At 36.0% G+C, this 24,637-nt stretch overlaps 1 protein-coding gene across 4 annotated transcripts in view; it reads left to right on the top strand.

The window, feature by feature from the left end:
- The window catches only part of cntfr (ciliary neurotrophic factor receptor), a 362,525-nt gene that overhangs the window by 191,574 nt on the left and 146,314 nt on the right, over positions 1 to 24,637 (top strand). For all 4 annotated transcript variants that reach the window (XM_057818079.1, XM_057818078.1, XM_057818077.1 and 1 more), the window contains exon 4: positions 9,495 to 9,728. In XM_057818079.1, coding sequence (XP_057674062.1) covers positions 9,495 to 9,728 — 234 coding nt within the window. The remainder of the gene's footprint in view (positions 1 to 9,494; positions 9,729 to 24,637) is intronic.

Raw genomic sequence — 24,637 nt, 5'->3', positions numbered from 1 at the left:
TCCTTGTTTGTGGGTAACATCAAGTGAGTCACCTCAGGCGAACGTGAGCATGTAGAAAAGAAGCCAGCTCGACACCAAGCATGTTACGTCGAGAAAGAATGTGAATGCTGGAAACTATTTCTAACATGGAAAAACAATAGGACTCTACTGAGATCTCATTAGCTTGTTTAGTTGTTTTTAAAAGTGTGGCTGTGCTATACAGCTGTTTCACCAATAAGAATTTCGACAAACAGAATGCAATATATAAAGCAATGTTTCAAAACATTTGATTCTGGGTTCTTTAAATTGACCTCCATCCTCTATGGCCTAGTCATTTCATTTTGACATTTGAAGAAGTCAAACCTACAGTGGGGCAAATACGTATTTAGTCAACCACTAATTGTGCAAGTTCTCTCACTTGAAAATATTAGCGAGGCCTGTAATTGTCAACATGAGTAAACCTCAACCATGAGAGACAGAATGTGGAAAAAAAAAAAAAAACAGAAAATCACATTGTTTGATTTTTAATGAATTTATTTGCAAATCATGGTGGAAAATAAGTATTTGGTCTATACCAAAAGTTCATCTCAATACTTTGTTATATACCCTTTGTTGACAATAACGAAGGCCAAAAGTTTTCTGTAACTCTTCAAAAGCTTTTCACACACTGTTGCTGGTATTTTGGCCCATTTCTCCATGCAGATCTCCTCTAGAGCAGTGATATTTTGGGGCTGTCGTTGGGCAACACAGACTTTCAACTCCCTCCACAGATTTTCTATGGGATTGAGATCTGGAGACTGGCTAGGCCACTCCAGGACCTTGAAGTGCTTCTTATGAAGCCACTCCTTTGTTGCCCTGGCTGTGTGTTTGGGATCATTGTCATGCTGAAAGACCCAGCCACGTCTCATCTTCAATGCCCTTGCTGATGGAAGGAGATTTTCACTCAAAATCTCTCGATACATGGCCCCCATTCATTCCTTCCTTTACACAGATCAGCCGTCCTGGTCCCTTTGCAGAAAAATAGCCCCAAAGCATAAAGTTTCCATCCCCATGCTTCACAGTGGGTATGGTGTTCTTCGGATGCAATTTAGTATTCTTTGTCCTCCAAACACGAGAACCTGTGTTTCTACCAAAAAGTTCTATTTTGGTTTCATCTGACCATAACACATTCTCCCAGTCCTCTTCTGGATCATCCAAATCCTCTCTAGCGAACCGCAGACGGGCCTGGACGTGTACTTTCTTCAGCAGGGGGACACGTCTGGCAGTGCAGGATTTGAGTCCCTGGCGCTGCATTGTGTTACTGATCGTAGCTTTTGTTACTGTGGTCCCAGCTCTCTGGAGGTCATTCATTAGGTCCTTCCGTGTGGTTCTGGGATTTTTGCTCACCGTTCTTGTTATCATTTTGACGTAACGGAGTGAGATCTTGCATAATAATCTTGCAATAATTGCTCCCACAGTTGATTTCTTTACACCAAGCGTTTTACCTATTGCAGATTAAGTCTTCCCAGTCTGGTGCAGGTCTACAATTTTGTCTCTGGTGTCCTTTGACATCTCTTTGGTCTTGGCCATCGTGGAGTTTGGAGTGTGACTGACTGAGATTGTGGAGAGGTGTCTTTGATACCGATACTGAGTTAAAACAGGTGCCATTAATACAGCAATACATTAATGGAGCCTCGTTAGACCTCGTTAGAAGAAGTTAGATCTCTTTAACAGCCAGAAATCTTGCTTGTTTGTAGGTTACCAAATACTTATTTTCCATTCTAATTTGGAGATAAATTCTTTAAAAATCAAACAATGTGATTTTTTTTTTTTTCCCACATTCTGTCGCTCATGGTTGAGGTTTACCCATGTTGACAATTACAGGCCTCTCTAATCTTTTCAAGTAGGAGAACTTGCACAATTGGTGGTTGACTAAATACCTATTTGCCCCACTGTACATTTCACATTTGAAAAAGCCATTTTAGCTGGCAATATTTTACCATGCTAATCTAGCAGTGCTGCTAATAATACCTATAATGTGATAAATATTGTGGTGTGTCTCATCAAATTGTAAAGAAAAAAAACCCAAGGAATTATTTCTGTCCTCATCTATTTCACTTATATTGTGGACAGGATTTGCAAGAATAATGTCTGTAGTATTATTTGAGTGTTGGACTGTTTGTGCATGCTCCATATAGTTACATACAAAACTCATGTACAAATTGAGGAGTACTCAGTTAAAATGCTACACATGTAATTGCATGGGTCACATATCCCATCATCACTTCGAGTATGTTGAATGACTAAGCAGCAAATGAGTGTGTGAATTCCTTTAAGTAACCTCCAGGTAGATGTGCTTGTACTGCACGGTAGGTCTGAGCACAATTGACCTTACAACATGGTAATGCCGCACTCTGGAAAGACATGAGTTGATATGCTGCATATAAACTACATTTCGGAAAATGTGGGTAAAAAATGAAGTGTCCACTAAAACCCCAGAGTAATCTTGTAAGAATTCATACATAATCTAGAGTATATGACATTTTAGAAAGATTTAAAACATTATGCAATAACATATGGCGATAGTCATTTACAGTGTAAATCAATGCTTCAAGATAATTTCAAATTGTCTCGCGACAGAGAGAGTGCAATTTTTGAGTGGTTAACAAATCCTACATAGTGTTCTTTGGTAAAAAAAAAAAAAAAAAAAAAAAAAAAAAAAAAAAGATATATATATATACACACACGCCCACACACACACACACACACACACACATATATATATATATATATATATATATATATATATATATATATATATATATTATAAAACAGGCGACAATATTTCTTTCTGAAGTAGCATAATATTTTGGTGACTGTAATGAGGAAAATGAATAGTAATTAATGGATTGATGGACAATATATCATTTTTTTGTGTGTGTGTGTTTCCGATATTTGCAGTTAAAACACTCTCAAAAACAGAAAAGAAAACGTCCTCATGTTATCATTTTTGGTTCGTGTTGAAAAGATTTTGAACTTTTTGAAGGACATTGAACGATTTTCATTCGCATTTGATAGCTCATAACATTGTTCTTATGCTACTAACAATGTCCTGTCTATTCCAAAAAGATCAATAGCACTTGAGCTGAATGCCATTATGGTTATTAGCCCTACTTGCCTGTATGGTGATGAGGCATAAGGGCATTATGCAGCAGAGTGTAGGAGTAGGCGCATACGAGAGCGAGTTTATTTATTTGTGCATTTGTTATTCTACGCCAAGTTCTATATTATTTGTTGTTTTCTTGATAGAATACTACAGACATTTCAGGAACATACAGAGAGAAGGGAGTTGTTTCAAGGTGAGAAGGAGAGAATGATGGAAAATGGGGAGTGAAGGTGAGCAGAGAAAAAGACAGTAAGAACAAGATAAGAGGAACGGAGGCACCCAAAGGCGGTGAGAATAACTTACAGAGGCAAGAAACAAAGACGAGAAGCCAAGATAACGGCAAATGATCACAATGCATCACATAGTGTGCAATCTCACATGGCACACTTGTCTTAACCTCACTACTAGTTGTAAGACATTTATGTCTCTATTGTAACTCACTCAATTAAAATAATATCAAGAGTATAGCTATAATTTAAAAAAAAATAACAACCACGTGATTCTGTATATGTTGTCTTTGGAATACCTGCAGTGGATAATATGAAGTAATTCATTCATTCACTCATTGCAATATTACTCCTGCCCCCAGTCAGGTGGTATCGGCTGAAGCACCCTATGGCCCTCGTTAGGATAAGCAGTACAGCAGAACATTGAATGAAATAATCTGTTTTAGAAAATATTTTATTACAGTGGCACCTTGAGATTCAGGTGACCCAGAATATGTTTTAATTTTCTACATAGGATCCATCGTTTGTGTATGTATTAAAATAAACACATAGCTTTGCCTTAGGAAAGTGCCTTTATCCTAATGCTAACAAAGTAAAATAGCCATTAGTGGCAACAAACAGCAAAAGCATCAAAATGTTATAACCCTTGAAGCAACAGACATTGGAACACAAAAAGCAGAGCAACACCTGTGGACCGATGATGGAACGATACTCAATTTATGGGCAGATATTACATACACTGATGCTTCGCATGATCTCTGTGAAGGACAAGTCTTATTTAGGGGTGAGTGTCTAAAGCTTCAGTATGTATGTATGGATGGATGAAATCCAGGTGGTGAAGTATAAAATCCACTGAAGTGAAGCAAAACATGTAGCAAAAGGCCTTTAGCCTCCTGAGACCTGAGCTTTTTATTATTGCAATGCATTTTTTCGACTGTCTTCAAATGAGGACGCAGGGTCTCAGGAGATCTCTACACTTACACTAACACTACAAAGTCTTTTTACTTTAATAAAACATTGTTGTTGTGTTATTTTGGGAGGTGTGAATTGATTAATAACGTTCCCGTGCAGTTGAGAAAGATTCTTTAAAGGTGTGTTTTGAGTTTCAAGAATATAATAGAATGTATTGTCATTCTACTAGTACAACAAAGTTACTGTATAAGTGTACCTTCAAAGTGCATAGATGGTCAGAGGATACAAATTTGTATCTCAAGCAGTGTTGTCACAGATTGCTTGAAAAAGTAATTTAATTAGTGATTATGCCTCAAAAAAAGTAATCTTGTTACTTTACTGATTACTTTATTATTAAATTAACTAAGTTACTTTAAAACTCATTTATCAGTTACTTTTTACCATTTTTTTGCTTTGCTGCCTCAACACCTAATGTCAAAAATTCTGAACTCCCCCTTCAAATTAAAGACTTGGCCGTTAAAATATTGTCTATAGAAGTTGTAAAGCAGATAGAAAAACAACAAAAATGAATGAAATGAACAAGAATCCTTCAAAGTATTTCATGGTGGGTCCAAAATATTGTTCGAACAGATCACGTCACTAGCACTTAGAGACAGTCCTTTGCTTTGCTTAGCCAAAACTACACCTGAGGAGGCAAGATGGATATTTCAAAAGCTTCATCAACAACTGAGCTTGAACCGACAATTGAAGACGAACAGTGTCAAGACATACACTTATACAATATATGGCGGAAAACACAGACAAGACTGAAAAAGCAGTTTCTGCTCTTGCATTCCTCTTTAAAATAAACTGCTGTATTTTAAGCCAAAAGAACTGTTGTCTTTGATAGAACAATATGTCTATATGCTGCCGTAGCAGATTCAATACGCATTAAGCCCCTAAACTATTTCTAATTTGTCCGTCTTACCCTGGAAACCCCCGTTTACAGACATCGCGCAACGCTTTTGTTTCAACCCAGCCATAAAACGAAGGTAATTAACTATATTTATTATTCAAAATCATTTTTAGCTTAGAATCATGAATTGATGTCTAATATTTTGTTTAAAAAAAAAGAAAACAACTTTAAAAATTATTTACTCACATATATTAAACTTTTAAACAAATTACGTCAGAATGAAAAAAAAAGGGTGTCTGTAAAAAAGTCAAGGATATCTACCTCATTACTATGGCTTATTTTTAATTTTTTTGTTACTGTCGCATTTTCTCCGATATGTTAGATAATAAATAATCGATCCAAACAAAACAAACAAAAAAAAAAAACGAACATTGTACGAACATTTATCTTTAAAGAACTACAAGTCTTTCTATCCATGGATCGCTTTAACAGTTAATAATGTTAATGCCATCTTGTTGAGTTATTGTTACAATAAACAAATACAGTACTTATGTACAGTGTGTTGAATATATATTTATCCGTCTCGTGTCTTATCTTTCCATTCCAACAATAATTTACAGAAAAATATGACATTTTATAGATGGTTTGAATTGCGATTAATTACGATTAATTTTTAAGCTGTGATTAACTCGATTAAAATGTTTAATCATTTGAAAGCCGTAATACATATATATAATATAATACATAAGTACAGGCTAAAAGTTTGGACACACCTCATTCAATGCAATACAAATGATGGTCCCAACCCCATTGAAAAGGTAACAAATTCCACTTATTAACCCTGATAAGGCATACCTGTGAAGTGAGAACTTTTTCAAGTGTCTGCATCTTGAAGCTCATTGAAAGTGTGTCGAAATTTTGCAAAAAACAAAAAAAGTAATAAGAGCAAAGGGTGGATACTTTGAAAAAAAGTAGAATTTAAAACCTGTTTTCAGTTATTTCAATGTTTTTTGCTAAGTACATTATTCCACATGTTCATTCATAGTTTTTATATATTCAGTGAGAATTTACAATGTAAATAGTAGAGAAAACGCACAAATGATGAGTTGTGTCAATCAGCATGCCCCCCCCTCCCCACAAATGTCAAACTCTGCCTATGGTTACAAACTCTATCTTTAAAATGTACGTAAAGGCTGGTTGCAAATTTTAATAGTGCTGTGCTGTAATTCTAAGTGGTTCCTTGTATTGAATGTGGAGTTTTTAGTCCACAGTGTTTTTGAGCCAGCGCAAAGTCTGCAATGCCCGCAGATATTTTTGTCATCGTTTGATGGACAAAAATGTGAAGTAATGGCTGTATTTCCAGTGAGCAAATGCAGCCATTTGTGGTATCTCTCCTGCCTCTTTCATTGATTGTTCACGTCCTGACGAGGTAGCGAGGCTAGTCGTTATGGCCGGAGACTCTCAGCGCTCACGGCATGGTAATACACGTGACCCGTTTGCTTTTGTCCTCCGATGGGAAAACGTGACATGTGATTACACTCCCAAACTCAAGCGCAACATGCTCTTTGTACAAGACTACAGTATTCTTCATTGTACATACATTATGAGGCAATAACAAAATAGTAACACACAGGCACTGAGGAAACTAACCAGATTACTGATTTGGAAAAAAAGAACGCGTTAGATTGCTCGTTACTGAAAGAAAGTAATCAGAACACTGATCTGAAGGCACCGTTGTATTAAATTGCATTAATATATAGGTTTACTATGCAACCCGTTCCCCACAAAGAGTTAAATGGGGGTGGTAGTATAGTAGTTCCAGGATAATTTGTAGTTTTTATCATTGTTTACTTGCAGCAGATACCTTGACAGCATCAATTACTTTGGTCTTTGCTCAGGGAACGCTTTGCTTCTTTCCCCATCCAAATATAATGACCAAAAAGTCTCATTATTGGACATGTGTAAAAGATCCGGGGGAGTAGTATAGTTCCATGTGTAAGGGGCCACATACTGTATACTTAATAGCCAATGCTATACCACTCTGTATACTAGTACAGTATCCTAAACCATCCAACTGTCATTTTCAAGTACAGCATCATGATTATACTTCACTGAAGATTTTTGCCTCTGTTTTTGCTACACTAACAAGGCCACCAGCATCTGGATCAAAGCTAAACATCAAAGTCAGTCTGCTTTTATGGAAATGCAAATGCTTTTTATGTAAATAAAGCCACATATTTTCCCCTTTGACAGAGAGGGGGATCACACCAAATTGGTATGTCATGCCAATCATATTACACGCACACATTATTTTGACTGTGACTCAAACAAATTGGGATAGACGGCTGTGTTGGCCAGGGTCACGAAGGGCTGATAATGCGGGGGGAAAGAGTGAATCAAAGGGCAGGAATCAAGGGATGTGGAGGTCAAGGGGATGATGCACTGCTCAGAGGAGAAGCGGCAAACAGAGACTATACAATAATTCGTTTCTCGTTCATTTTAATGGGGACAGGGATTTGTGACATGAAATATAAATGGAGGTGTTATGGGACATGAAATATACATGAAAAAGTGGCTGACATCTGTATCCCCTATGTTAAGAAGAGGCATGTAAAAAGACACTGGCAGAATAGAGCAATGTTGTATGAAATATGTTGAAATTTGATCCCACTTCTCTTTTCTGTTGTGAAAAGAACTTTTAAATAGAAAAGGATCAATATTTCATTGTTGCAGTTTGTTGAGCTGCTGATACATGGTATTCAAATGTTAATATGATGTCTTCACTTTGTGTGGTCCCATGGAACAAAGCAGGCACTCTAAAGTGCAGCATTGGAACTAAAATCCCCATTAGGTTCACATGTATCATTTAACCCTGTAAGCATGTTCTCTACAGCTTTACTTAAATCCGTTAATGGAGGCTAGCTAAAACACCTGGACAATAAGATATGTATATACACACATTTCACTTCAGAGTTTAAAATTGGATCAATAAAAATAATGCATATATGTAGAGTATGAATGTCAATCTGTTTTACAGAAAGCAATAGATCCGTGAAGCATGTGAAACACATGTAATTCTATTTATGAGCAAGACCATTTTTACCGTGTTGTTGGTGCAGCTCTGTTTCAAAAGTAATTTAAACAATAACAATTAAAAATTCTTGTTAAAAAATTATGAAAATTAATCCCAATTAATAGTTTGTCTTTTCTTTTTTTGTCCATATACAAAACATTTCAGACATTTTTAAACATTTTGGTGACAATTTTTTCAAGTTCACAAAAAACTCAAATCCCAGAGCATGTAAAAATGTTGTTTTGCATGAATATGCAACACATTTCCTCAAGCACACATCCACAAACATAGAAAATCTTGTCATAAATTTGGGCTGCAGATATGGATTATTTAGGTAATCGATTAATCTATCAATTTGTTAGTTTGAATAATCAAATAATCGTAGCATTAACATTTAATGCACTGGAGAATACATTTTAGGGGATGTAAAACATATGTGTTTATGCAATTATATTTATTTTAGCTTGTTGGGATCACTCTTTCAAAAGAGCATTATATCCTAATACAAAATGCAAATCTTGAGTGTTTCTTCAACGATGCAGACTTTCACTTTCACTTCATAGGAGCAATAAATGCATTTAAAAATAAAATACCTGAGATTAGCCACAAAAGATATAAAATAAATAATCATTTGCATTATATAAATAAATGGGGATCTATTTACAACAGAAGAACAATTGGCTAACTTGCATAGCAAAGGTCCGCTAGCTTAAATGCTATGAAATGCTCTTTTTTTGTTGTACAATGCTCTGAACGAATCATTCAATCACATATTCCCACAAAAACTGCTAAATATACTTCTAAAATAAATAACGAATGCATAAACACAACAAACATATTAGCTTAAACAGAAAGTACCTTATGTTGGTCTTAACACGGAGCAGCTGGATTCAGCTATGTTAGAGGAGTTATGTCATATTCACTGTTACCACGAGAGGGAAGTTTATCCAGCCAAATAAATGAAACTAAATTCAACACTTTTAAAACAAACCATTATAACGTCACTAATCAAACGAATCCTCGAAGCAGCAAAATATGACTCGAAGCTTTTTTCTAATCGAATTACTCGAGTTAATCGATTAATAGTTGCAACACTATCATAAATGTTTCCACAGAAGTTGTGCTTATCTATTTTGAACCTATAGATGTAATCTCCTTAAATATCATAAAGTCATGAGGCCAACTTTTGACTTTGTCATGCATTTGTAGTTGTACTTTCTATTTAAAAATAAACAAATAACATTTGCTCCTGTTTGTCTTAAGTTGCAAGGAACCAGTATGAGCGAATGGGCAGTGACGTCACCATGCAGTGCGGCTCCTTGGACAATGACGCATCAGTGTCATGGAAGGTGAACGGGACGGACGTGAAGGCCCAGCATCGTCTAGAAGGCCCCAGACTCATACTGACCCAAGTGGACCTGGGCCACAATGGACTCTACAGCTGCTTTCAGAACCCAAATGGAGAGAGACGTGACACCATCAACCTCCGCATCGGCAGTAAGTGCCCAGACAATTGTCCGCCGAATATTGCTTGCCAAACAGTCGTGACTCTTTAATCATCCCGGTTGGGCACTTTGGTTATTGCTTCTGTACAGAGTAAACACGGGGAATTGAAGTATCCATATTGTGCAATGAAAATACCATGCACACAAGGAAAACATTTTTATACAGTAGATTAATAAAGGACAAGAAACAAAATGTATGAAATGTATGATTTAGGCCAAGTGTAAGTGCAATGCAATGTATGTGCAATGCAATCTACAGTATATCATTTTTTTCAGTGTGCTGTAATTGCTGAAAATTGTGGTTTATGACCTTCATTGGCCTCCCCTGTGCATTATTGTCATAATTGTTATTTTATACCAATTGCCTATGAATTATACCCTTGCCTGCAGAAGTTGGGTCATTTGGAATGAAACTCTACTTCATGGCTGTTATGGCCTAGTTAAAAAATGATTAAATGAAAAATAAATTTATAGTGTATAGTGTACTAATAATGAATTATTAGCACAGTCTTTTATATATCCAGGAAATCTTTACACTAAACGTAATAATTCAGCACTGCTCAAAGTAGCTCATAAAGATGACTTCTTCTTATGTCAATCCAAGCCACAAGAATATGACATCTGCAAGGAAAAACTTGAATACACAGATTTTGTTTCCTGTTGCACGTAGCACTTCCATCAACATAACAATAATCCATTTGCAGGCAAAATAACTGCGGTCAACATCTCCAACTCCATCTTTATATGAGCATGTTTGCTAATAATGCTTTTCTCTTGAATAGAGCCCTCCTTTAAAATACATAATCCCTCAGTTGTTGTCTGCAGTTAAACTATAAATCACATTTAAACAAACTCCCCGATGACCATGAGGATTATTAGGCAGATGCTACCTTCCTAAAGGGAACAAAGCTGATACCGGTTTAGAATCAATCATAGCACGCCACTTCATAGCTGAGCCAAAAGTGACAGATTCTGAGGCAGGTTCATTCATCACTTTTCTGGCACTGAATATATATACAGTATATATATACCTGGATGAAAAAACTTTTCTATTTTTAACATTTCCAATAAAGTGATAACCTCAGTCAAGGTCAAAAAGATAGTTTGCATAAAGGCAATATATTGAAAAACAAATAGATGAGATGATGAAATTAAAGGTAAAATGTATGCACACAGCACAATCCACCCCTCACTAAGGTGGGTAAGGTTATTAAATTCCATCCGCCTGTCATCTGAAAAAGCACATAACCAAGAATGAGTCATGAATACGGAACAGGTAAATGCAACAGTGGCACATGTAACATTTCCATGCAAATATGTGATGAATGAGTCTGTAGAGTAGCGTGACAGTTGGGTAAATCTTAATGGTGATGATGAATTACAGAATGCTGCAATAATACTGAACTGATGAACATTTTATGTGATAGTACATCATGTCATGAGGATGAATGATGCATGACTGGCTGAGAAACTAGTTGCAGTGTCTTTTCACCACTCATAATTTTGTGCATCATAATGACACTTGTGGTCTCGAGCTCAAGTGTGTGAAAGGGAGAGATAGAGTAAATCCAATTTGCTTTGTATAAATATTCACAGTGGTTCAATTACAAGTTTGTGGGCATAACCCTCGTTGCTCTTTCCAAGTTGTCATTGTAATTGTCCTGATAACAATTTAGGTCGATGTTGTTCACTGTCACTGTAGCGTTTCACTTGTATTTGCCTTTTTGCAAACCTCGACGGCAAAAGTGTTACAAAGCTACAGCGATCATGACACCTTGACAGGCTACACATGTCGTGATTACCGTCATGGCGTTAGCGAGATTTTATGCAGCGTTTATTACTCACACTTGGGGCTTGTTATATTTAACACACAGTGTTATCAAGAGGATAACAAAGAACCATCTGTCTGTTTTGTCTTTGCAATCTTTTCTTGAAACTGTTTTCCTCCAACTTTATGCATTTCGTTTATGAATCCAACTCTTTATGGCTTGTCGAACATGGAGCCATTAAAACCAAAATATCAATTAACATTTTTAAGAAAAACCTTCCTGTCGTCAACCTACCTATCACATTATGTTGTGAAACAATGTTATAGCGGCACTGTAACCTATCTGATATGAATTTGGCTGATGGCCAACAAGTCACAGGGCCAGTGTTGTCACTAACACGTCACTAAGTAGCCCGTTACTGTAATGTGATTACTTTCTTTCAGTAACGAGCAATTTAATGTGTTCATTTTTACAAACCAGTAATCTGATTAAAGTTAGTTTCCCGAGTGTCCATGTGTTACTATTTTGTTATTGCCTCATAATGTATATAGAATGAAGAATATTGTAGTCATGTACAAAGAGCATTTTAAATAGAAAATGTTAGGTTCCGGCTAAGTGTTCATTTCCATGGTAACCGCTCATAGGTCTTCCTGTTTTGGTCTCGAGTCACACGCGTGTTTTGGGATTGACGTGTGCCAGCGCATTTCGAGCTGAGTGCACCCGCTTGTTGAGATGTGCAAGGGAATGTTGATGTGTGTGCATTCATGAATGAACGTATTTTTCCTTAATTCTGGAAGGTTCCAGCGATAGGTTGGAGCCGGTACATGCGTGGCCGTTTCTTAGCTTTGCCGTTGCAACGACAGGCAGTCGTTGCTCTCGCTCGTCCTCGTGAAGTCGGCGACCATTTTTTATATAATATTCGTGTTGTACATTTATGCCCTGCGGTGATGTGTTCATGTTTGTGTAAGTGCTTAGTTTCCGCCACCTTTTTGGCCAAATTGACCGCGTGTGAGTATGGCGCACTTCCAGTTTGTGCGCCCGATCTTGTGTTTATTGCACTGTGCAATTAATTTATTGATTATTGCGCAGTCAATTTGCATTGTTTTATATTGGCACTGATATTCTGTGAACCCTAAACCTTAAACCCTAACCCAAAATTTAGAATTTTTGACGTTAGGCTTAATCTTCGAGTTAGCGGGATTTGATTAGTCGGTGGAGTTGATTTCTACACATTCCATTCAGTTTGTCAGTTATTTGTTAGTTTCAGGGGCTCCGGAGTGGCCAAGCTAGCGCGAGTCAATGGTGTTTGAAATCAACTCCATCGACTAAATAAACCTCCACTAACTCAGATGTTAAGCCTTATGTGAAAAATTCAGATCTTTCCCTTTAAATTCAATTGTCGGAAAGTCAATTACATGTGATGACATTATTCTGTTGTCATTCTTTTATATTGAGGCAGCAAAGGGAGAACAATTGGTAATAAGTAACTGCTAAATTACTTTTAAAGTAACTTAGTTACGTTGATAATAAAGTAGTCAGTAAAGTAACTAGATTACTTTTTTGAAGCATAATCAGTAATCAGTAATTAAAGTACTTTTTCAAGTAATCTGTGACAACACTGCAAACGGCAAATAAAAACAAAAAAATAAGATTGAAACTCACTTTCACATCAATGGACAATTTATGGTCCATGGGTGGGTTGGGCACGTTCACATTTTCAACTATTCCAAACCATTCTCTATTGAGATTCCTTTTGTGGACAGATAGGGTCTAAGATGTACACAGTATAGTCATCCATTTTTCTGCAGCGTGCAGCAAGACAGAAAAGAACATCTGACATGATCAGTGTCATTTGCCTACTAGTATATTGTAGCCTACTCTAGTTTACATTCTACATCAGAAAGGTTTGTTCTTATCACTCTCTTGTTTTTAATAATCAATCACATCCTTTTGTTGGGCTACTTGCAAGTTGAGGAAATATAACTAAGGAAATCATACCTAATTGCCTCACACAAACCACAACCAAACTTCACACAGAATGATTCATTCAGTGCTTTTTTTCCCACCTTTTGAGCATTTACCAACCTTATTGCAGAAGGGACACAGGCGTTTGTGTTGCGGGTTGTTTCCCGCACTGGCACATTATACCGTCAGCCTCAGGGCTTTATTGCAAATTCACTGCCAAGTACATGATCGGGTTGGGTTAACGTTCTATTTGCTTTCTGGACCACCTGTATTGTCCTGAGGCAGCAGAGGTCATAATGCTGGACTCCAGAAATTTTGGAGCACATTTTGATAATGCCCTTCAGATATTTCTTTACAGTACATATTGCAAAGCTAAATAAATAAATAAGTAAACGCTCACATATGCGCATCTTATAACTTTCACTTCTTCTCATTCAAGTACACATATTGAAAAATGTTGTAGCAATAGTGGAAAACTGGCAATGTATTTAAAATGTGAGTTTTCTGATAATAAGCATATATTTTATTATAAACTTTTTATTATTATAAACATTTTATTATAACTTTTCAACCTTTATGAAATATTTTCATACCATTTGTGATGATATTGTTGACTAAAAACTAATTAAATGACACCTCTGTCTGTATGGGTCTGTATTACTTTCACCAGCACTAATTTTGAGGAGGGTGGCAGGAACCCTGCCACACAAAAAAAAACTACAAATGTGCTGACTGCTTTACAGCATACGTCACTTCCTCCTTTCCCCATTCATTATAGAGGCAGAAGTCGATGCGAAGGCTTTCGCGCGAAATCTGCAAAGATGGCAGAGCAACAAAAGAGAAACAATGTTTTGTCTGAGGAGGGAAAAAAAGATAAAAAGACATTCAAGGATAAACACTGGCCCGGCTTTTACTCGCTAGCATGACGCCGTCAGCGCTGACGAGTTCGGTTAGGAAGGGGGTTAGCCACACGAAGCTACACGGTTCCTAAACCATTATATGCTATTTTTTAGCCACAACTGGATTCATTTCCTCATTATTATTCATCCTTCACACAGCCGCTGGAAACAGAAATGTCACTTAATCCATCCACAGGCGAGCGCATAAGCGGATTTTAAGTCCGAAAAGTGTCATGAAACTGACTTTCCTATATACTGTAAATATGTGTATGTATATATATATATATATATATATATATATATATATATATATATATATATATATATATATATATATATATATTATTGTAAGTTATTGTAAGTTGTAAAGCAATACAACTGCAACAAAGATTGAATGAAATGAACAAACAAATATATTTTTTATATTGGGTAGAAAAAAAATATTTTTCGAACAGATCATGTGACTAGCACCTTAGACGGTCTTTTGCTTTGCATATAATTTTCAACAACAACAACAAGAAATAGGGGAGGGCAATTTTATTTTTCAAATGATTTTTTTCTTTGATTGAAAATATTTTTGTGTTCAAATGCAAATTGTTCAATCTCAAATATTTTTGCGCATTCAAAAACGTTTTCTATGATTGAATTTTTTCTTTTTTTGATTGATTTTTCCTTTTGAAAAAATATATTTTTTGAAGCAACTTATTTTTTGATTGAATAATAAAGATGTCTATGGTAAAAATGTGGCCCAAACACAAATCAACATTCTTCAAAAAAGTTGCTTCAAAAAAAAAAAAAAAAAAAACACTTGACTCCAATCAAAAAAAAAAAAAAAAAGAATTATCAAAGAAAATAACTTTCACATCCATTTTTTGGAGTATCAAATTTATTTTTGCATTCAAACACATTTTTTTTTTTTTTTTTTTTGAAGCGACTTTTTTTGATTGAAAATATATATTTTGATTGAAACTTTATTTTTTGATTGAATAATAAAGACTAATCTACAAATCTACCTCCATATAGCTCCGCCAAGGGGATACAATTTTTGACTGGGGTGACTACATTGGCATGACACCGACGGGCGTACCATATTCAATGGATGACAATCTTGGCGAAAAGTATAGCCTAAGCAGCCTGATTTAGATTCCTCTCAAGACTGATGGGAAACAAAAAATACGCTCATTGTTAACTTATTATTATAAATATTCTTGTAAGTTAATGTTATTGCTGACACTGCGTTTCGGGATCATCAACATGTTGTGAAATGAACTATGATGTGATGTAAGTGCTGCATAACTGGGGAATTAATGGCTGTCTTGTCATTATCATGTTTATATTCTTATTGAGTTTTTACCCCATTCTTCTATATATTGCTGTCCTCAAGAGACGTGAGCTCAGAAATTTATAGCACCACCACTTGACTGCACCCACCCAGTTAGTCAGGCTCACAGCTAACACAATATCAACCACAGTCGGTCGTATATCTAGCCACTCACCCCAGTGACCTGTCATGAAGTCAGTCCCACACAATCTCCTGGTGCACTGCCATTCATGAGCAAAGCTGTTGGAGAAGTCTGATAGTTGGCCTGGAGGACATCTGAGCACTGAACCAGCAGTAACCTGCAGGTCAGCTGCTCATGCAGTGAGGAAGTCAGTTGACCTGCCAGTTACAGACCGCTAATTTAAGACAAAGTCACCTTAGCAGCACATCATCAACCAATTGGGTGCTTACACTTTAACTATTCAGTATGTTTTGCACACAAAAATATCTCAAGTGTACCCTACAACGATAGTCTTTTTAATCCAAATTTGATATTAAAGATGTATCCCTTTATTTTTTTAACTACAATTGCAATTCTTATTGTTAAGCAGTTATTTTTTGGTAAATACTTTCCTTTTGTAATAACCAGATGTATTAAATAGTAACAACCACGAAGGCTAATGAAGTAGCATTTCTCATTAATATGACAAAGACGGGATCAAAGATTTCATTACATAAAGCACTGCAGGTGTCATTTGCAATTTTAGCTGATAATGTTTGTCTTTTCTGACTTAATGTGGCAGCGTTTCTTAGGACACAATTGCCTTTTCAGCATTGGAACAAAACCTCAACCTTAAATCTGACTCACCCTTATTTAAACCCTATTAAAAAGCACTTACACTACACATACACATTGGTTGGGTGCTTTCAACCTTAAACAGAATGAGCTGAAGGTGGATTAAGCTCCCTTGTTAAATAAATGTACATTGCCTCTACAGGCAATTTTCACAAAGACACATCCCAAATGATTTAAATTTAGTTTCCTTGGTCAGGTTTTATTTGTGTGTATATCCATGCTAAGACACACACAGGCCTACCCAGGGGACCTGTGCTAAATCGCTGGATAATGGATTTGTCTTGTATCTTTGCAGACAGATCGCTATAGGGAGGGTAAACGCATAAAGTTCTGTCTCATCTGGGATTTCGTGTTCAAACCAAGAACTGTTTGGCCCCACATGCAAGGCTACTGCAAGAAAAACTCAGCTTACATTTTAATTACTCCCCTTGCTTCACCCACTATTCTGTCAATCACAATAAAAAGAAAATACCTGCCTGAAGGTTGTACATGGCCTTGGAAATTAATTAATTCAGCTATTTGTCATTTGAGCTTCTGTTGTGCGTTTTATTCAATCAGAATAAGAAAAAGTCTTCTGACACAACATTTTAGTTGGAGATGACCAAGCATGAAAACAAGCTAATTAATTCTATAATGTAAGCCAGTTGTAAAGTCTAGCTGCCAAAAAAGTGTAATTGTATCTTACTGTGTTTGTCCTTTTTCAACAACGCCGGACCCTACCGGACACAGTATATAACAACTTTGCATTGATTGAGCATTTTTAGAAGCTATTTATACACAACCAAAGGCCAAACATTACACAGCCAAAGTCAAGCTTCCACACAGCAGTTCTGGACATCCTTTTTATCATTCACAACCTTTCTCAAGGTGCTACATTCCATCTCAGTTATTTTTCTATTTTCACTTCTTGGCTGATGGTTCTTCACTGCATCTCCACTTGCAGCCTGAATTATCTTGACTTCCCCCAGTCATAAAAACATTTTACATTTTCCACTGTAATTAACTAACAATTATTCTGCAAAGTATAAACCAAGGCCCCACCTACACTCTTTTAAAATTAAGTCCTGTAAGTGTTTCAAACACATTTTGGCTACTGGAGCCAATGTGGAACAAAGACGCAAGCTTTAGATTGATGTGTCTAAAGTGGAACAACGGTTCGATTGTGAGGCTTGCTCCACCGCCATATAAACTCACTTGCTGCGATGACATTACCACACACTGCACGTCATTTTGGGCATGAGCTAACGATGGCTCGCTCGTCTAGTGTATCCTGCAACATTTGGTCACAATATTTTGTATTTTATAACATTATTTACCAGTGCTGTAAAATGTATCGCGATAAAAGGCGGTAAATAATTTTTTTGTTTAATCACGTTCAAATATCTGACGCATTTAACGCATGCGCGGAATGACCTGTAAATGGTAAATGGTGTTATACTTATATAGCGCTTTTCCACCTTTCAAGGCGCTCAAAGCGCTTTACACTATCTCGCCATCTACCTACTGGTGACGCAGCACCAGGAGCAACGTGGGGTTCATTATCTTGCTCAAGGACACTTAGACGAGTTCTTCAGGGCAGAGAATCGAACCCACAAACCTCTGGTTTGGGGGACAACTACTCTACCACTGAGCCACGCCACCCCACCTGTTCATGCATTGCCTCAAACAGATTACAATGACGCCGGTTTTTTGCACATTGAGAGCTAAGAGACAGAGAAATGCGAGTGAACTCAGGCGTTCTTTGGACCGCGCCGTTTATTGGCATAAGCTTTGGCAACTCTTTCACAACAAACATAACTATTGTGGAGAGCGACATGGGGAAGAATGACAGGAGATGATCTTTTTCTTAACATGCTTCATTGAACACAACGCAGAACATATACCTTTATACATACCATACATTTAGTGAAAGCACAACAAAAATAATATTTCTCTCATAATAAAAATAATGTTCAAAAAAAGAACAGTGCTCAATGCAAAGAGAACTGGCATTCCCAATCATAATAGCTATGCAAAATACACATAAAACTTACTCAGACTTTGGTCAAACTCTATTCAAACATTTCGTTTAGCTCAACAAATACACTAGATGGCAATATTTAGTCACAATATACAAACTATCAGAGGTCTCGTACGTTGTGAAGTCAATACTCAAATGAACGTAAGGTACAATGAACCTGTTAACTACGGTGAGTGCGTTTTGCCCCTCGACTGATCGAGGGGCAAAACGCACTTGTTGGCTAGATCTCTAATTAATTTAAAACTCACCATTGACACCTTGTGGTGTATTTCAATCACTACCATACGTATTTAAAGACACTGTGGAAGAACGGCAGGGAGCCCATGTGACGTCCCGCTCGGTGACGTCAACAATGGCGACCTACTAGTTTATTTTTTGATTGAAAATTTTATTGAAACGAAAACATTAAGAGGGGTTTTAATATAACATTTCTATAACTTGTACTCACATTTATCTTTTAAGAACTACAAGTCTTTCTATCCGTGGATCACTTTAACAGAAAGAATGTTAATAATGATAATGCCATCTTGTAGATTTATTGTTATAATAAACAAATACAGTACTTATGTACAACATTTTGAATGTATATATCCGTCTTGTGTCTTACCTTTCCATTCCAACAATAATTTACAGAAAAAATTGGCATATTTTAGAGGTGGTTTGAATTGCGATTAATTACGATTAATTAATTTTTAAGCTGTGATTAATTTGATTACAAATTTTAACGTTTGACAGCCCTATTATTTACATATCGTCAGTAGAGGAGTGAATAGGTGCTTTTCACAATCTACAACCTTTAAGACTTAAACAATATTGTAGTTTTAGATGTGTTTCCACAAAAGACTTTTCAAAGACACACTACTTCCGTCGAAGGCCACATCTACCCAGCTTGCTCGGTCCTCAGCTACAGTGCTTGCGTAGCCACGCTACTGTGTTGTAGCATGGGCTCCCTCATCTCCTGGGAGTTACCCCTCTCCTTGCACTCTTTCCGCGTATGCTTCACCCTCCTCTGCGGTTGCACACGTTGAATTTCCATGGCTTGTTTGTACTGCTTTTTTAATAAAATGTCCACTTTTGAAAGCCAACGATAGGTGGGGAGAATAGTATACATTGCCAGAGGGACAATGTTGAATGACTGAATGAATAATATATGAAGACTAATCAAATTTTTGAATGTCTTGAGTCTTTAGTGGCTTTTTCAGAGCAGCAGCCTCATCAACACATATAGTACATGGCACGCTTCACTTTATTGGTTATTTTGTTTATGCATGATTGAGTAATATTATTGATAAATCACTTTGTATGTCTTAACTTTTATTCTCCTTTTACACGTAAACTCTCTTAAATGTCAAATTAACACAGGTAGCTCTGTATTTACATGAATAAAGAACATCTCAATGTCCTTAATGGATATTTGTGCAATTAGATTAGCGTGGCTCCCAGTCGATGTTAGGTTGATATTTTGATTTGACAGTGTAACAAATATTAGTAATTCTAATTTTCCATCCATCCAAACAGAAGACCGCCAGGCTTCCATTACCATTTTGCTGATAGATAGAATTGGAAAACAATAGAATCGATGTTGTCCAACTCCAAAAATATGATAACGATATCAAACCGATACCGATATATACCGTCATGCACTTAATGTGTTATTGCTAATTGTATTGTGATGTCCCACTTGATGCTTTAATAATGATAAATGTAACAACAATGCTTTCCAAATAAAATAAACAATCTGTGAAAAATAAGAGAATAGCTTTAACTGGAGTTATCGAAAATAAATGTTCCATATCATATAAATTGAAATGAGCCAAAGTGTCCATAATTAAATCAAAGAAATCATTCACAATTTACGGCTACATTTATACATTTACAGCCACTCAGGGGCAACCAAATCATTACAAATACAGGCTGGCACTCATGGGACATGCCAATGCAATGGCAATTCCCAAAATGCATTTCGCTGGGATTTTGCATATATTTTTGTATTTTTATCACTTTTTTAGTTTTCATGGTGACTTTTTCTTTCTGGTAATGCAGTACATATATGTAATGAGTTAATAATTAATTATTTTCACTAATGTATTGTTTATTTAACTTTTGCACCGTGAATGCAGATCTTAGTTTTGGACACATCAAAAGGCCAATAAGTGTTACAGCTGTGCTAAATATGATCACTCCTGTGCAATCATCTGAGGCAACATGCATATTGGCCTGAAATGAAAAACATATGACGAAATTATCCGATATAATTTTAAATGCTTTTGTCAGCCAATATCACCACCAGCCCGTCAGCTGATATTATCAGTTACCCGATAATACCGGATAACTCTCATAATCAGTGTTGGTTAATGGATGGAACCACATTATGAGCTGAGGAGGATGGTGTCAAGGAACTGTCGCATTATAAAAATGCATTGCCTCCCACTGGATGGCATAAATACTACATTGTATTCACACAGACTTGTGCCGTCATTTGAAAGGAGATCAAAATCAAGAATTTGCTAATATGCACGCAAATCTGATACGGTGCATTTTCTGTTGATTTGGTTGGAGAGAGTCCGTATAAACTGGCCCTAAGAGTTTGATAGCAGGAGTACCACGGCATGACAGATAATCTTCCCATTTCTTCTCTCAATGCTGCAAAGAGATTGTATAGCATTATATCATTCAAGACAAGAAAGTACTCCCGGAGATTAAGGTTCATATAGATTCAATATAACTATTGTACATGCATTTTACGAGATTAGTAAAAAAATTCAAACCTGTATTCTTCCTGCTAGCAATATTTTTTTTCATTCATACTTTGTTTTAATCTTTCATTTTTAATACAAGGGTGTAATTTTCCCTATGGTTTCCTATATGTCAAGGTCTGTGTTCTCTCTTCTTCTTATGTTATGCTGTATTTTTGTTGTCCGCTTGTATAAACGTTAAACATTGTAAATAAAATGATAGATTTGAATTGGTGAGAACAAGAATGTGAAATATTCTGAATATTTAATATAGGACAGTTGGAATTCAAGATTGCAAGGTACAGAAACAGGTTTAGCTGCAGAGACTGACTGAATACACAACGGTGGGTGCAAGAGGAGCTCAGCTGAGGGAACAGAAGACAAACAGGAAATAGTGAAGGCATAAAGTAGGACTTTGTGTCTTTATGTGGATTTAGCAAGGAATGTGGCAATGTTGAAAAGTAGTTTTAATAATGCTAAGCAACTCTGCTACTGCTTGTGGTAGGCATTTCAACATAGATATGTTACATTTTATTGGGTATATTAAATAGGCATTTGATTATTTGTTTGGAAAACTTCATTTTTTATTCATTAATTTTTTTCTGTACTATACAAATGCCGTGGAGCAAATCAGATAATTGAGATTAAGTCTTTACTTTCAAATTTAAGCATCAGATTCATTTATTTTGGATATTTGTTACTGCTGCTATCATGCCCATTTTAAAGGGACAGACAACACCTTTATCATGTGAATCCTAGCGGAGAGAATCTTCTATTCATATTTCACATATTTTATAATGGAGAATGTATATCAATTTTGAGTATCCCAGATTCCCTGCCCTTCCTCGTGATATCAGTAATACCCACCGTCCCATGCAGCTGTATCTGACTCAATAAGTGTTTACATCTGATATCAACAAAATGGCTGCGCTTGTAAGTAGTGCCAGTTTTTGTTTAAATATATATATATATTTTTTAATCAGAGGAACGTGTAGAAGAAATTCCTTATTTGCTTACTTTGCGTAATTTAATTATTTTGAGCAACCGTTGTTCACATGAAGGTAATTTATGCTAGATTTTCTATGTCACTTTAATACTTTGGTCCTATTATGTCTTTTGATTTTACCATGAAGGAAACTTATTGTGGCTATTCACAGCTATACAAAACAAGTAATGAGGTGATATTACACGCACACATGATCCAACATTAGTTTTTCCTTTGTCTATATATATATATATATATATATATATATTTTTTTTTTTTTTTTTTTTTAAACTACCTTTGCCATACTTTGTCATTGTAGTTCTTGCTTTGATCAGAGTCTAAAGCCTGAAAAAATAAAACACAATAAAAACAGAAATAAAGGAAATGACAGAAAGGACTGTATTGCCTTGTCGGGAGAGCAGAAAACAAGCTTATACTGTATTTGTCTATCTGTGTCTGGACCTGAACAATGCATATTTTCCACTGAAGCATATCCATTCGTGTGCATGATAACCACATTTGCCTTTGTAAACCCTGCCCGTTTGTGTGTAATGGACTAGCTCCTAACATAATTTCACGCTTCAAACTAAAAAAAAAAAGAAGTTATTATTCTCTTTAGGTCATTTTAGTTTCTGTATTTTGTTTTGTAAGAGTAAGAGATTCTCACTATTTATGAGATTTCATTATGGAAAGTGATGGATGCAGCACTTGTTAAGTCTTTAAGCGATCTCTACAGAATACATATAGCTATTCCCCAACCTCCTGACAAAAAGAAAAATGAAGTCATGAAGTGTCCTGTCCGGCTCTGACGCTAAATGGTCACATTTTGCACCTAAAGTTGAGTGCAAAATGCGAATATACATTACACATATTTTTGTTTTTCATCTACTCATACACGTGCGACCAGCACATTTGCCAATTTGTACATTATTATTCGCAAAAGGCTCACAACAGGCTTTAGCTAATTTGATCCTGTTAGATACTGTGTTGGCATGTAGCAAGCAGAAGAGCTGAAATGGCAGTGTTTTGTCCGTTTGTCCAGAGCCTCAGTTGAAAGATTTAAACGGGTTGGAGAAAGCCATCTTTTCCCCAGAGTCTGCTGATATGAGAAGACTAAGTTGTTTTGAAGCTGGCAGAAGTGTCATTGTGATCTAGACTCACAGTCCAGTGAGGGGAATGATGTAGTGAAAAAACATTTGAAAATCTCTTTGCAAAAGTAGAGTGATCAATCAAGTAAACAATCATGTTAACGGTGCAACAGATTTGTAATGTAGCCTATGTGAAACAGAAGTTGCGGTTTCATTTGGAATATGTTTATTTGGTAAGTTTTTGCATTTATAAAGGAGATCTTGACATTAATGACGTTGATATGGTGTAGCTTTGTTAAATAAGTTGACTTTTCTCATTAAAATGCAGTCACCAGTTTCACTGAGCAGACTTATTGGAACCTGATTGATTTGTTAATCAATTAGTATGGGTCATCTGTACCATGATATGCCCATTTAATAGCTACATGGTTGAAAACACTCCGGTTACTTGAGGTTCCGCTCGGGGACGCCAAATTTGACCAAATTTCAAAATTGTCCTATATGAATGTGTGATACATCATTGGAAAGCTTTAAATCTCAATTTTCTGAGGGAAATAAAAAATTTAAACAGGAGGGTAAAAAAAAATAAAAAATGTGTGTGTGTTTATGGGTGAAACATGGTAACAAGGGTGGCAATGCAGAAATGGCAGAAATCAGGGAGTGGTCGAGATTTTCTTTTTCATATATTTTCGCTTTTAAATGTTTTTTTTTTTTTCAATGTTTCTTTGTTTCGATTATTTGTCATCTAAAATATCAGGGAAAATGCGACAGAAAAAACAAAACAAAACAAAAAAACAATTGAGCGATAGTTATAAAGTAGATATCCGTGACCTATTTACAGACACTTTTTTTTTTTCATTGTGACGTAATTTGTTTAAAAGTTTAAAATATGAGAGTGAATAATTTTTTTAAAGGCGCTTAAAAAAAAAAAAAAAAAAAAAAAAAAAAAAAAAAAAAACGTAAATATTAGTCATCCATTAATAATTCTAAGCTAAAAATGACAGACATTTCGAATAATAAATATAACAACTTACCTTCTTTTTATGGCTGGGTTGAAACAAAAGCGGTTGCGCGGTGTCTGTAAACAGGGGTCTCCAGGGTAAAACTGACAAATTGAAAATAGTTTGGGGGCTTAATGCGCTATGAAACCGCATATAGACATATTGTTCTATCAAACGCAACAGTTCTTTCGGCTTAAAATACAGCAGTTTATATTAAAGATGGGTGCAAGAGCAGAAACTGCTTTTTCAGACATGTTGTGTTTTCCTCCACATACAAAACGTAAATGATTTGAGAATACCCTTTGATATTGCATTGTAGATT

The sequence above is a fragment of the Corythoichthys intestinalis genome, chromosome 17, assembly GCF_030265065.1.
Source record: "Corythoichthys intestinalis isolate RoL2023-P3 chromosome 17, ASM3026506v1, whole genome shotgun sequence".
Taxonomy (NCBI): domain Eukaryota; kingdom Metazoa; phylum Chordata; class Actinopteri; order Syngnathiformes; family Syngnathidae; genus Corythoichthys; species Corythoichthys intestinalis.
This window is presented reverse-complemented; position numbering and strand designations above follow the sequence as displayed.